Source organism: Ovis canadensis, chromosome 14 (assembly GCF_042477335.2).
Source record: "Ovis canadensis isolate MfBH-ARS-UI-01 breed Bighorn chromosome 14, ARS-UI_OviCan_v2, whole genome shotgun sequence".
NCBI classification, from domain to species: domain Eukaryota; kingdom Metazoa; phylum Chordata; class Mammalia; order Artiodactyla; family Bovidae; genus Ovis; species Ovis canadensis.
This window is the reverse complement of record NC_091258.1, coordinates 76,938,380-76,954,250: the sequence shown is the minus strand read 5'-3', so window position 1 is coordinate 76,954,250 and position 15,871 is coordinate 76,938,380. Positions and strand designations below refer to the sequence as shown.

The 15,871-nt window shown below is 43.9% G+C and overlaps 1 protein-coding gene across 4 annotated transcripts in view; it reads left to right on the top strand.

Annotated features, from left to right (window-relative positions):
• The first annotated feature begins 10,418 nt into the window (after nt 1-10,418).
• The window catches only part of NLRP2 (NLR family pyrin domain containing 2), a 32,700-nt gene continuing 27,247 nt past the window's right edge, over nt 10,419-15,871 (top strand). The window contains exons 1-2 of one of the 4 annotated variants that reach the window (XM_069551991.1): nt 10,419-10,467; nt 14,254-14,311. In XM_069551991.1, coding sequence (XP_069408092.1) covers nt 10,441-10,467; nt 14,254-14,311 — 85 coding nt within the window. In that variant the 5' untranslated portion in view covers nt 10,419-10,440. Of the gene's footprint in view, nt 10,468-13,729; nt 13,952-14,253; nt 14,312-15,871 lie in introns of those variants that run through there. The other 3 variants (XM_069551988.1, XM_069551992.1, XM_069551990.1) reach the window with 3 other exon arrangements.

Genomic DNA, 15,871 nt, shown 5'->3' with positions numbered 1-15,871 from the left:
CCAGTTCAGAGAAGTCCTCAGATATAAATACCCTCACTCTCATTGTATCTCTATGATTGGTGCTTTATTTTGCAAACTGACTATTTGTAGGGGCACAGGAAAGAGCCTAAAACCATCCCTCTTGTTGAAGAGTTTGTTGTCTAGGGCAGGGGTCAATAAATTAGAACCCACAGGTCAACTCTGGCAAGTCACCAGTTTTGTACCATACAGGTTACATTTTTACACTTTTCAATACTTATTTTTGCTTTTCCCTGGTGGCTCAGAAGGTAAAGAAACCACCTGCAATGCTGGAGACCTGGGTTTGACCCCTGGGTTGGAAGATCCCCAGGAGGAGGGCATGGCAACCCACTCCAGTATCCAGTATTCTTGCCTGGAGAATCCCATGGACAGAGAAGCCTGACAGTGAGAGCCGGTGCACTAAGCGCAGGCGGCTGCGCGGGGCACAGGCGAGAGGAGCTACCCCAGGTCTGAGGTCAGGGGCAGCGGCCTAGAGTGCCAGGCTGCGATGGTGCAGAAATGGGCGAGAGGAGCTACCCTGCATCTGAGGTTAGGGGCGGCAGCCGAGAGGAGCTACCCTGCGTCTGAGGTCAGGAGTGGCCGGGAGGAGTCAACCCACGTCCAAGGTCAGGGGCGGCCTGGAGAAGCCACCTCGCGCCGCAGGCCAGGGGTGGTGACCCTGAGGAGCCACCCTGAGCCCGAGGCCAGGGGCGGCAGCTGGGAGGAGCATCCAGAGGAGGGGTGGCTGCGCAGGCGCAGGAGGGCCTAGAGGAGCTACCCCACGTTGAAGGTCAGGAACGGCGGCGGTAAGAAGATACCCCTCGTCCAAGGTAAGGAGCAGTGGCTGTGCTTTGCTGGAGCAGCCGTGAAGAGATACCCCACGCCCAAGGTAAGAGAAACCCAAGTAAGATGGTAGGTGTTGCAAGAGGGCATCAGAGGGCAGACACACTGAAACCATACTCACAGAAAACTAGTCAATCTAATCACACTAGGACCACAGCCATGTCTAACTCAATGAAACCAAGCCATGCCGGACGGGCAACCCAAGATGGGTGGGTCATGGTGGAGAGGTCTGACAGAATGTGGTCCACTGGAGAAGGGAATGGCAAGCCACTGCAGTATTCTTGCCTTGAGAACCCTGTGAACAGTATGAAAAGGCAAAATGATAGGATACCAAAGAGGAACTCCCCAGGTCAGTAGGTGCCCAATATGCTACTGGAGATCAGTGGAGAAAGAACTCCAGAAAGAAGGAAGGGATGGAGCCAAAGCAAAACCAATACCCAGCTGTGGATGTGACTGGTGATAGAAGCAAGATCTGATGCTGTAAAGAGCAATATTTCATAGGAACCTGGAATCTCAGGTCCATGAATCAAGGCAAATTGGAAGTGGTCAAAGAAGAGATGGCAAGGATGAATGTCAACATTGTAGGAATCAGCGAACTACAATGGACTGGAATGGGTGAATTTAACTCAGATGACCATTATATCTACTACTGCGGGCAGGAATCCCTCAGAAGAAATGGAGTAGCCATCATGGTCAACAGAAGAGTCCGAAATGCAGTACTTGGATGCAATCTCAAAAATGACAGAATGATCTCTGTTCGTCTCCAAGGCAAACCATTCAATATCACAGTTATCCAAGTCTATGCCCCAACCAGTAACACTGAAGAAGCTGAAGTTGGATGGTTCTATGAAGACCTACAAGACCTTTTAGAACTAACACCCCAAAAAAGATGTCCTTTTCATTATAGGGGACTGGAATGCAAAAGTAGGAAGTCAAGAAACACCTGGAGTAACAGGCAAATGTGGCCTTGGAATGCAGAATGAAGCAGGGCAAAGACTAATAGAGTTTTGCCAAGAAAATGCACTGGTCATAGCAAACACCCTCTTCCAAAAACACAAGAGAAGACTCTACACATGGACATCACCAGATGGTCAACACTGAAATCAGATTGATTATATTCTTTTTTTTTTTTTTAATTTTAAAATCTTTAATTCTTACATGCATTCCCAAACATGAGCCCCCCTCCCACCTCCCTTCCCATAACAACTTTCTGGGTCATCCCCATGCACCAGCCCCAAGCATGCTGCATGTGAAATCAGATTGATTATATTCTATGCAGCCAAAGATGGAGAAGCTCTATGCAGTCAACAAAGACAAAACCAGTAGCTGACTATGGCTCAGATCATGAATTCCTTATTGCCAAATTCAGACTTGAATTGAAGAAAGTAGGGAAAACCGCTAGACCATTCAGATATGGCCTAAATCAAATCCCTTATGATTAGACAGTGGAAGTGAGAAATAGATTTAAGGGACTAGATCTGATAGATAGAGTGCCTGATGAACTATGGAATGAGGTTCGTGACAGTGTACAGGAGACAGGGATCAAGACCATCCCCATGGAAAAGAAATGCAAAAAAGCAAAATGGCTGTCTTGGGAGGCCTTACAAATAGCTGTGAAAAGAAGAGAGGGGAAAAGCCAAGGAGAAAAGGAAAGATATAAGCATCTGAATGCAGAGTTCCAAAGAATAGCAAGAAGAGATAAGAAAGCCTTCTTCAGCGATCGATGCAAAGAAATAGAGGAAAAAACAGAATGGGAAAGACTAGAGATCTCTTCAAGAAAATTAGAGATACGAAGGGAACGTTTCATGCAAAGATGGGCTCGATAAAGGACAGAAATGGTATGGACCTAACAGAAGCAGAAGATATTAAGAAGAGATGGCAAGAATACACAGAAGAACTGTACAAAAAAGATCTTCACGACCCAGATGATATTGTGATCACTAATCTACAGCCAGACATCTTGGAAAGTGAAGTCAGGTGGGCCTTGGAAAGCATCAGTACGAACAAAGCTAGTGGAGGTGATGGAATTCCAGTGGAGCTGTTTCAAATCCTGAAAAATGATGCTGTGAAAGTGCTGCACTCGATATGCCAGCAAATTTGGAAAACTCAGCAGTGGCCACAGGACTGGAAAAGGTCAGTTTTCATTCCAATCCCAAAGAAAGGCAATGTCAAAGAATGCCCAAACTACTGCACAATTGCACTCATCTCACATGCTAGTAAAGTAATGCTCAAAATTCTCCAAGCCAGGCTTCAGCAATACGTGAACCGTGAAATCCCTGATGTTCAAGCTGGTTTTAGAAAAGGCAGAGGAACCAGAGATCAAATTGCCAACATCCGCTGGATCATGGAAAAAGCAAGAGAGTTCCAGAAAAACATCTATTTCTGCTTTATTGACTATGCCAAAGCCTTTGACTATGTGGATCACAATAAACTGGAAAATTCTGAACGAGATGGGAATACCAGACCACCTCACCTTCCTCTTGAGAAATCTGTATTCAGGTCAGGAAGCAACAGTTAGAATTGGACATGGAACAACAGAATGGTTCCAAATAGGAAAAGGAGTGAGTCAAGGCTGTATATTTTCACCCTGCTTATTTAACTTATATGCAGAGTACATCATGAGAAATGCTGCAGTGGAAGAAACACAAGCTGGAATCAAGATTGCCAGGAGAAATATCAATAACCTCAGTTATGCAGATGACACTACCCTTATGGCAGAAAGTGAAGAGGAGCTAAAAAGCCTCATGATGAAAGTGAAAGAAGAGAGCAAAAAGTTGGCTTAAAGCTCAACATTCAGAAAACGAAGATCATGGCATCTCTTCCCATCACTTCATGGGAAATAGAGGGGGAAACGGTGGAAACAGTGTCAGACTTTATTTTTCTGGGCTCCAAAATCACTGCAGATGGTGACTGCAGCCAGGCAATTAAAAGACACTTACTCCTTGGAAGAAAAGTTATGACCAACCTTGATAGTATATTCAAAAGCAGAGACATTACTTTGCCGACTAAGGTTCGTCTAGTCAAGGCTATGGTTTTTCCTGTGGTCATGTGTGGATGTGAGAGTTGGACTGTGAAGAAGGCAGAGCGCTGAAGAATTGATGTTTTTGAACTGTGGTGTTGGAGAAGACTCTTGAGAGTCCCTTGGACTGCAAGGAGAACCAACCAGTCCATTCTGAAGGAGATCAACCCTGGGATTTCTTTGGAAGGAATGATGCTAAAGCTGAAACTCCAGTACTTTGGCCACCTGATGCGAAGAGTTGACTCATTGTCAAAGACTCTGATGCTGGGAGGGTTTGGGGGCAGGAAGAGAAGGGGACGACCGAGGATGAGATGGCTGGATGGCATCACGGACTCGATGGACGTGAGTCTGAGTGAACTCCGGGAGATGGTGATGGACAGGGAGGCCTGGCGTGCTGCGATTCATGGGGTCGCAAAGAGTCGGACACCACTGAGCGACTGAACTGAACTGAACTGAACTGCACATATTTAGTGGGTACTATTTGCTGAGTTTGGATAAATGTAGATGACATGATATCATCACCACAATCAAGGCACTGAAGTGAAGTTACAGTCACTCAGTTGTGTCCGATTCTTTGCGACCCCATGGACTAGTCCATGGAATTCTCCAGGCCAGAATACTGGAGTGGGTAGCCTTTCCCTTTTCCAGGGGATCTTCCCACCCAGGGATCAAACCAGATCTCCCACATTGCAGGCAGATTCTTTACCAGCTGAGCCACAGGGGAAGCCTAACTAGATGTAACCATATCTATGAAGCCCAAAGGACCCAAATAGGATGAAAAAAGTAATATTTTATGACATGTAAAAACTATTTGAAATTCCGACTTTAGCCTCCACAAATAAAGGTTTATTGGAACACAGCCATGCACGTTGATTTACGTATTGCCTGTGGCTATCCCCTCACTGTAGCATTAAGGAATTGCAGCAGAGACCAGATGGCTCTCAAAACCTAACATATTTACTCTTTGGCCCTTGACTAAAACATCTGCCAGCTGCTGGTTTGCTGCAAATGTTCCAAAACTTCAGTTTCAATAAGAATTATTGGGATGGGAAGAGGGCATGGAGGAGGAGGATTAAAAGTTGGTTCTATGGCTTGTTCAGCCAACCAAGGACAGTACTCAGGAAACGGTTATCATTTATAAAAATTCCCACTCATTTCTAATACAGATAATTAAGAGGCACCCACTTAAAGAGATGTGACTCTGGTACTGTGATTTTCAAATTTGGTTATGTATTCAAATCAATTTAAGAATTATTTAAATCCTGGGAACCAGATTCCCCACTCTCCCACCCCCTGGAAAAATCTCTTGGAATGGGACCCCAGCAGTAAAATTCCTGAAGTCTCCCAGGTTATTCCCATATGCAGCCAAGGCTCCAAACCCATGATGTAATGCAGCTAGTGCTGTAATGCAGTTAGCGGACTGTTGATATGTAAATGAATGGCATGACTGTGTTCCAGTAAATCTTTATTTACAGAAACAGGAGAATGACACGTGCATTGAGTCAGGTTATCTGGAAGTGATTTTTTTAAATGGGGTCATGGGAATTAGGATGAACAGAAATCAGTCACAGGGACCATAACAAAGGACCTGTGGGCATAAAATGCAGAGGGAAGATATAATCCCAGTATTCAGTCATCATCACGTGGTGGTGGTTGTTCTTGTTTAGTCCCTAAGTCATGTTCGACTCTTTTGTGACCCCATGGACTGTAGCCTACCTGGCCTCTCTGTCCATGGGATTTCCCAGGCAAGAATACTGGAGTGGGTTGCCATTTCCTTCTCCAGAGAATCTTCCTGAGCCACAATTAGAAGCATATGTATGAACACACGAACACGTGCACAAACACAAAAATTACGTAAAGGGATGGACCCCGAGTCACCTGCATTGGCAGGTGGATTCTTTACCACTGAGCCGCAAAAGGAACCCCCATCGTTATGTGCACCTTATATATTATATATACAACTTCTATTTTTAAAATGAAAATTTAAAAACCCACCATCCCTTTGATAAAAAGTTATTGTAACTTTAGATTAAAAGTTATTGCAACATTGCCGCACATGTTAAGAACCACAAAACTTTGCTTGGGTTGAGCACCAAGTGGGTAGAAATGTGAAAAGAGAAAAGAATTAGCTGAAACCAGATTCAAACAAATCTCGAAAATTACATTCAGTCTGGATTTTACAGAAAGGGGGATTGGGAATCGAGGTGCGGCTTGAATAGAGAAGTGACAAGATCAGAATTGCATGTGAGAAAGAGCTCCCTGGAGGTCACCATGGAGACTGGACAGGAGGGGAGGAACTGAGAGAAGCGCAGCTCTTTAAAGATGGAGGGAATCCATGTCAGAGGTCGGATCTGAGCCCACACAGTAAGGAGGGAGTAGATTTCAGAGCTTCCCAGAAGGTAGCAAACAGAAGCTGCACCACCTGACTGGTTCCTGTGGTTGAGTCAGAGGAAGAAGTTGGGGGAAGCGTCAACTGATGCAGAATTTCTGGAGAGCAGTTTGCAATGTGTCTCAGAACTGAAGATGTGGGTCACTTTTGACTCAACAAATCCATTTTAGAAACTTGACTTCAAGAGGTCATTACACCACATGGAACTGTTCTCTCAGGAAATTCTCAGTTCAGTGTCCTTTAAATAAGCAATTACCCTCCAATTAAAAATAAATTTAAAAAAAGAAACTGGGGGGCGGGGAGGAAAACCGTACATGTTAACCTGAACAAATAGACTGCCAGTTATTTCAACGGCAAAAATGTGTTTATTCAGAATTAGAGAATTACAGTTTCGGGTCTATGACCACGGGGACCCATGTTACCAAAGGGCAGGAGAAGACCACTTTTATAGAGGGGACTAGGAAGCTGGAACCCACTCCAGTGTTCTTGCCTGGAGAACCCCAGGGTCGGGGGGAGCCTGGTGGGCCGCCGTCTATGGGGTTGCACAGAGTCAGACACGACTGAAGCGACTTAGCAGCAGCAGCAGCAGCAGCAGGAAGCTGGAGGTCTGTAGTAAACAGCCCGTGGCTTTTCATTGGTTGAGTTGTTACGGAGAAGAGGGGTCTTCCTTCTTCCTATCATGCTGAGCTATCAGCTCAGGGTGTGGGAGCGCCCCCTTCTGGTCTCTCCCAACTCCAGTTAATTGAGGTTTCTGTTTATCAGTTTTTTACACGCACTCACAAACACACAATTAGAAGCACATGTATGCACACACGAACATGTACACAAACACAGAAATCACATAAAGGGAATAATTATGCTTGGGAATATTATTCTTGGGAATAATAAATATAATTATGTACATGACCAAATGGAAAACTCTTCAGTTACTTAAATCATGCATAGATTTATATATTTATATAATATCTAATATGTTATACACATTATGTATACTAACATAGAAAGAATTATATATGCATATATTTGAATGTGCATGTTTATATATTTACATTGTGTATAGTATATTATACATGTAATATATCTTGATAATCTATTGTTCAGAATGTATTTTTTTATGTGCATGTGCATAATTTAAATGATTGAGTAGTTTTCCATTTTGTCATTCACATGATTCTACATATAACTCACGTTCATACATTTTATTTAGATATCTATAGATGTCTGAGGGCATTCCCAGGTGGTGCTAGTGGTAAAAGAATCCTCCTGTCAATGCAGGAGACACAAAAGACAGAGGTTCAATCCCTGGGTCTGGAAGATCCCCTGGAAGAGGAAATGGCAACCCACTCCAGTATACTTTGCCGGAGAATTCCATGGACAGAAGAGCCTGGTGGGCTACAGTCCATGGGTCGCAAAGAGTCGGACACAACTGAAGCTCCTGAGTGCACACATCTATGGATACAGATATGAACAGAGACAGAGGTGGAAATGTTAGGGATACAGTTTTAAGGAGAAACAGCAGGATACAGAATCAGGAGGATGTAACCTTTCTATAAAAATAAATCTGCTTTAAAATATGCATTGCCTCATTTTTCCATGTCTATAAAATCTTACATAGAAAATATATTTTTGCAAGATGGCTAGTTCACAGTATCTAAAAGAGCTAAAATATTTAGCCATTAAAACCATTATTAACTAATATGGCTTACCTGACCTGTGTGGAAGGGCCTCTGACTACAGTGTTTCAGGCTCTGCATAAAGTACAATTTCTCCTTTTCTGGATTTAAGGTAAATGGAGAGCCCACTTCACAAAACTGAGGCTCAAACAGAGGATATCCAAACCTTTGAATCCCTTGGCCCTCTTTTCTTTTAAAGCCAGAGGTCCCGGACTTCCCTATTGATCCAGTGGTTAGGAATCCACCTGCCAATGCAGGGGACATAGGTTCAATCCCTGGTCCGGGAAGATCCCACATGCCACAGAGCAACTAAGCCCATGTGCCACAACTACTGAGCCCACATTCTAGAGCCCATGAGCTGCAACAAGAGAAGCCATTGCAATGCAAAGCCCACACACTGCAACAGAGAGCAGTCCCTGCTCACTCCAACTAGAGAAAGCCAGGCACAGCAATGAGGACCCAGCACACCCCAAAAATATTAATAATAAAACGTTTAAAGCCAGAGGTCCCCTTCCTGTTCTCTAGTCCAGACCTAACCCATACGGTGGCCAGTAGACACATGTGGCTATTGAAAGCAAGGACTGTGGCTAATGTAAGCTTAAATGTCCTCCCAGTGTGAAGTACCGGATTTTGAAGCCTCAGTACCAAATGTTGAAGGGAAAATATCTCAGTTGTTTTTATATTGACTACAAGTTGAAATAATACTTTGGATATATTGGAGTCAATATATTATAAAAATCAATTTTATTTAGTTTTTTTACTTGTTTGTTATGGCTATTAGAAAATTTTAAATTACAAGCATGGTCAATATTACATGTTTACTATATTTAGTATGTTAAGCTATTTTATTGTCTTCAATTTATTGTATAGTATATTGTTTTCACTGTAAGACTTCAATTTTGAGCAGATAGGCGGAGGTAGGGAGAGAGAGACGGAGATATAGATATATTGGTTCTAAAAGATGACTTCAAAACCCCAAATTTTGAAGTCTTAATATAAATCTACAGAAACTAATATTGTAAATATTAATATTTTATGAAATAGTGTAAAACTGATGAACCTGTTTCTGGATGCACTTCTTGTGTTACTTACATTGAACGTGAAATGTGGATGGATTTTAATGTATCTGGTTCAATGGGAGGAGGCAGCTGATCAACAGCTGAAGGTTCTAAGCAGTGGTTCTCAAGCTTGACTGCAATTACAGTCATCTAGGGGGCCTTGTCTCCTGAGAAACCTGCATGCAGGTCAAGAAGCATCAGTCAGAACCCTGTATGAAACAACTGGCTGGTTCAAGATCGGGAAGGGAGTATGACAGGGCGGTCTGTGTTACCCTGTGGTTTAACCTGTGCGCTGAGCACATCATGAGAAATGCCGGGCTGGATTAGTTACAAGCTGAAATCAAGATGGGCCAGAGAAACATCAACAACCTCAGATATGTGGATGATACCACTCTAATGGCAGAAAGCAAAGAGGAACTAAAGAGCTTTTTGATAAGGGTGAAGGAGGAGAGTGAAAGCTCCAGCTTAAGACTAAATATTTAAAAAACCAAGATCATGGCATCCGACCCTGTTACTGCAAGGCAAATAGAAGGGGGAAAGGCAGGAGTAGTGACAGATTTCCTCTTCTTGGGCTCCCAAATCACTGTGGGCGGTGACTGCAGCCATGAAATCAGAAAACAATTGCTTATTGGCAGAAAGTGATGACAAACCTAGACAGTGTGTTGAAAAGCAGAGATCTTGCTGACAAAGGTTCACATAGTAAAGGCTATGATATTCCCAGCAGTCATGTACAGTTGTGAAAGCTGGACCATAAAGAAGGCAGAATGCCAAAGAATTGATGACTTCAAACTCTGGTGCTGGAGAAGACTCCTGAAAGTCCCTTGGACAACAAGGAGATCAAAGTAGTCAATCTTAAGAAAAATTGGTCCTGAACATTCACTGTAAGGACTGATGCTGAAGCTGAAGCTGAAGCTACAGTATTTTGGTAATCTGATGTGAACAGATGAGTCTTTGGAAAAGTCCCTGATGCTGGGAAAGATTGAGGGCAGAAGGAAAAGAAAGCATCAGAGGATGAGATGGTTGGATGGCATCACGGACTCAATAGACATGAGTTTGAGCAAGCTCTGGGAGATGGTAAGGGACAGGGAGGCTTGGCGTGCTGCAGTCAATGGGGTCACAAAGAGTCGGACACAACTGAGCAACTCAACAACAGGCACCTTTAAAGAACCTCTGGGCATCTCTGATCTAACCTAGAAATCAGAATCTCTGGGCGTTAATACTTTGAAACGATCCCCCAGGGAGGTGAGTTTTAAGGCAGTCAAGGTTGGGAACCGCTGGTCTGGGAGGACTTGATGCTCAAATTGAGGCAATGGTCTCCACCTGTCAGTCATTGTGTGGCTGCAGGAAGCTCCTGGCAATGGGATTGGCTCCCAGTGGCCAATCACAGAGCTTGGGCAGAAAGAGGAAGCCTTTTATTGGAGATTTCCTGTGGCTTAAGCACTCAGAGGCAGAGAGTAGGTCATGGAGCAGGGGTTAGGCGTAGGAGAGGTGAGTAACAATCCTGCTTCTTGACTTCATTTCTCTCTATCTTCATTCAACTGCTAAGTCTCTACAATAAAAATTCCTCCTCCTTTTCTTTGACTATTTGGATGTCAAACTGTTGAAGGACTTGAAGTTTCAGGTCAAACTCCTGGTTGTGCAAAGATGGAGCACTCCTAGAGGGGAGACCCTTCCTGGGGCTGCTTCCATAACTTTAAACAGGTTTTTTTCTCTTGCTAAAGCTCAGCCTCCTCAAGTCACAGGAACATAATGTAAATTGGATTAACTTTCCATGCACCTCAGGAGCACAGCAGAGGTGACTGTTCTTGGCTCAAACCTTAAACCTAACCCTTTCCTTAGTGGGAAGGCTGTATGAGAATCCCAAGCAGTTAGAGGTGGAAGAAACCCAGCTCAAATGAGGGCCCATAACCCAGGTGTTTATGTTCTTACAAATTCTTTTTTTCCCTCCTTCCATATCCAGTCAAAAACTATTGATTTCTCTCAAAAGATATAACCTGGATTCAATTAGTTCTCGACAACTAGGTGTGAGTGCTAAGTCGATTCAGTCATGTCTGACTCTTTGCGACCCTATGGACTGTAGCCAGGCTCCTCCATCCATGGAGTCTCCAGGCAAGAATACTAGAGTGGGTTGCCATGTCCTCCTCCAGGGGATCTTCCCAACCCAAGGATGGAACCCACATCCCCTGCATTGGCAGGTGGGTTCTTTACCACTAGTGCCACCTGGGAAGCCCCTCTACAACTACGTCTAAGAACAAAGAACCATCATGGCAGAGTAATTAACTAAAACATGGACCCTAGAGCTATTGGTTATACCTGGTTCAGAGCCCAGTTCTGACACTTTGTGACCATGTACACGTGGATGATCTATCTAACATCTCTGCTAACCCAGTATCAATATCTGGAATAGGGAGGATATAGCACTCAGGAATATCATAGGATTAGTGATCCAAGTCTGCAGGGTTGATTGCAATGCCTGGTACTATCCAGGTGTTCCCTGACCCCACCCTCACCTGGATGAGTTCAGAATTCTCAGTAGGCAGCAACAAAGACTCTCCTTGACCCAACTCGAGTTGGGATTCTCTGAGTCGCTTTTCACTAGACTTCATCCTTGGGCTCTCTCTCTGGCCTGTTTCAGTCTAGTCTGAGCAAGAGAGCCTGGCAGGCTACAAACCATTGGGTCGCGAAGAGTCATACATGACTGAGCAACTAAGCACAGTACACCACTGCTCAGTTCGTTGAGCAAAAATCCCCACCTTCAATATCATCACCCTCAGTGACGTCTGATCACCCCGACCTGCCCTCAGCAGGAATACTGTTGAGTCAATCTGGCAAGAATACTCCTAGCCTTGTCATTTCCCCTTAGTAATTGGGTTCCTACAGAACCCCTCCCCACCCTGTAAATCCTGTTCCTTGGCTCTCAATTCCCACTTGTCTTTATTGTAGTTGGAGTTAAGTTCTCTCTCTCTCCCTCACTTCAAAACCCCTGATTCAGTAACCTCTCTCAAAGTCTTCCTTACCAGCTTCAAGCATCATGAAACATTTTAACCAGCTCCTTGGTGTGACTCCCCTCGCTCCCCAAGAAGAGAAAGTGCTGCTAAAAACACAGCAGTCTGTGAGGTCTCCCCACTGGAAATTTTGCAGCAGCTTGCTACTGCACTTGGAATCAAATTGTAAATCCTCCCTAACCTGGAACCCCTTCAGGACAGGATGTCTGATCCTAGGAGTCACAGCCTTTGTCTGTCTGCTCCAGCCAATACACACCTAAGCTCTTTGCCTCAGACCTGCCGTATTCATTTCAGCCCTGAAATGATGCTAGCCATTCACACTGCTTAGAATTTCTAACCCCCACCAGTTTCCCTAACCGGCAGCTCCTACTCATCAGGTTCTCAGTTGAAATGATACTTCCTCTGAGAAAATTCCATGGTTACATGACGCTTACTCTATTGCTCTGTGTCCTCTTGTCTTCAAGCTTTGTCACTGTTTCTGTTTGAATTCATCTGTGAAATGTCTACTGCTCCCCCCTACACTCCATGTGTGTAAACCCCAAGTAGGCAGAGATCTTACCCATCTTTACAGCTGTCGCTTAAGTTCTAACATTGTTCCTGGGGGGAGGGTCGGGGGATAGATATATTGGGAATTTGGGACTAACAGACGTAAGCTACTATATGGCTTCCCTGGTGGCTCAGAGGTTAAAGCGTCTGCCTCCAATGCAGGAGACCTGGGTTCGATCCCTGGGTCGGGAAGATCCCCTGGAGAAGGAAATGGCAATCCACTCCAGTATTCTTGCCCGGAGAATCCCATGGACGGAGAAGCCCTAGTAGGTTACAGTCCACCAGGTCACAAAGAGTCGGACACGACTGAGTGACTTCACCTCACCTTAAGCTACTATATACAGGATGCATAAACAACAGAGTCCTACTGCATAGCACAGAGAACTATGTTCAATATCCTATGACAAATATAATGGAAATGAATACAAAAATGTATATATGTATAACTGAATCACTCTGCTGTACAGCAGAAATTAATACAACATAAATCAACTATACCTCAATAAAATTTTTTATTTAAAATAAAATAATTCCTGACATCCAAAGGAAACTTTTATTGGCATAGATGAATGCCCCTATCCATTTAATAAGGCGGGTGATGGTGTAGTTGATTAGCAATTAGAAATTCAATCTCAGAACCCTTGGCTCAAACCCTCAACTGTTAAAAGGATTTCAAATCCAGGACTGTTGGGTTCAGGAAGTGACTCTTTAAGAACAGCAAATTGAAAAGGCATTCCACTCAATGCAGAGTGAATATCTGTTAAGAAAGTCTCAACTCAAGATCCTCATTTAGTAATCAAGCTCCATAAACATCCTAAGATAACTACACATCAAGTTGCTACTAAGGGCTAAAGTCAATAGTTCTCATCAATTTATTTGTACATCAATTTACTGAAAAATACCAGATGAGCCGCTGCATACAGGAGATCCAGCAGTGTGGACTTCCTTCCTAGCTTAGCCATCTCCTGTTCTCAGAGGGGTCCTAAGCTCTAAAGCCAAGAAAGAGCTCTAGGTGGGTTTTACCCCTACTGGGGAGTTTGTTCTTAACACAGCAGGTTAGGCAGGGAGAATAAACAGCCTATTTCCTGACGCAGAAGCAACCAGCATTTGCGAGGGGAGTACCAATCCCCTGTGCCTTTCCCTTCCTCCCCTTAAAACGTGGTTAATGCCAAAAGTTGAGCTCTCATTTGTCGGTCAAGATGGCGCCTTCTGCTGAGCTGGGTTTCCATCTGCAGCCTCTAGTAGAGGAGCTCGGCCAGGATGAGCTGAGCAAATTCAACTCTCTTTTGAGGGACCATTCCCTGAAAGAGGAGTTACAGCACCTCCTGCAGAGGGAGGTGGACGAGGCCAGCAGGAAGCAGCCGGCCGACCTCCTCACTGCCCGCTGCCCCAGCTTCTGGGTAGAGATGGTGACCATCCAGGTCTTTTTTTTTTTAATTTATTTATTTTTAATTAGAAGACAATAACTTGACCTACTGTGATGGTTTCTTCCATACATCAACATAAATCAGCCATAGGTATACATATGTCCCTTCCTCTTGAACCTCCCTCCCACCCCCCCACTCCATCCCACCCCTCTAGGTCATCACAGCACCACGTTGAGCTGCCTGCATCACACAGCAAATTCCCACTGGCTATCCACTTTACATATGTAGTGGTGTATATATGTCCATGCCGCTGTCTCAATTCATTCCACCCTCTCCTTCCCCCATTACGCACCCAGGTCTCTGATGCGATGAATCAAATGGACCTGTCTGAGAGAGCAAAGGATGAACTCCGGGGTAAGCAGAAACAAGCCCACACTGGATCCTGGGAGGGAGGAGGAATAGTCTCTGTGGGTTTAGAAACACAGAAATGATATTGCTCCATGGAGAGGCCAGCTGACCTGAACACAAGTGCTAGACCTTGGTCAAGTCTGGTGGTGTCTTCCGAGGTTCTTGTATTCTAGCTATTTTTACTCCAAGTGTTGTATACCTACCCTGGCCACTTCACTAAACAGCTCTTCTCCTGTTCAAGACTGTTCCTGGAGTAGATTCATTTTTTCACTCTTTCACATGTCCTCCAAGATCTTATCAACCCTCTGTTTACAACATTCATGCTGCTGCTGCTAAGTCGCTTCAGTCATGTCCGACTCTGTGTAACCCCATAGACGGCAGCCCACCAGGCTCCTCTGTCCCTGGGATTCTCCAGGAAAGTATACTGAGGTGGGTTGCCATTTCCCTCTCCATAAAACATTCATAATATTATGTATATTTAAAAATGCATACAGTATTACGTATATTTAAAAGTAAAATAAAATAAAAACATGAAGAGAAGTGAAATTCAAAGAATTCAAAGAAAAAGTAAAAATACTATGTGCACGCAGGCTCAGTCTCTCGGTTGTGTCCAACTCTTTGTGACGCTATGGACTGTAGTCTACCAGGCTCCTCTGTCCATGGGATTTTCCATGGACTGAGTTGCCATTTCCTACTCCAATTATTCATAAGACAGTTGCCTCTATGTAAAAAATATAGGAGAAAAATGTGAAGCTTAGGGTTATAAACCCTTTATTTTGTGTTCAAGTCTCACTATGTTTCCCTCCCCCATATAATATGACTATAAACATTCTCTCTCTCTGCCCCACCCTCAGCAAGAGCATTTAACAAATCTCTTCTTCTTATCCTGTCATTTTTAAAATTAATTTATTTTAATTGGAAGGTAATTACCTTACAATATTGTGGTGGTTTTTGTCATACATTAACATGAATCAGCCATGGGTGTACAGGTGTCCCCCATCCTGAACCCCCCTCCCCTCAGGCCTGTCCCAATGCACCAGCTTGGAGTGCTCTGTTTCATGCTTCGAACTTGGACTGGTGATCTGTTTCACATATGGTAATATACACATTTCAATGCTATTCTCTCAAATCATCCCACCCTGGCCTTCTCCCACAGAGTCCAAAAGTCTGTTCTTTATATCTGTGTCTCTTTTGCTGTCTCGCATGTAGGGTCATCAGTACTATCTCTCTAAACTCCATATATATGTGTTAATATACTGTATTGGTGCTTTACTTTCTGACTTACTTCACTCTGTATAATAGGCTCCAGTTTCATCCACCTCATTAGAATTGATTCACAGGTGTTCTTTTCAATAGTTGAGTAATATTCCATTGTGTATATGTACCAGAGCTTTCTTATCCATTCATCTGCTGATGGACATCTAGGTTGCTTCCATGTCCTGGCTATTGTAAACAGTGCTACAATGAACACTGGGGTACATGTGTCTCTTTCAATTCTGGTTTCCTTGGTGTGTATGCCCAGAAGTGGGATTGCTGGGTCATATGGCAGTTCTAGTTGCAGTTTTT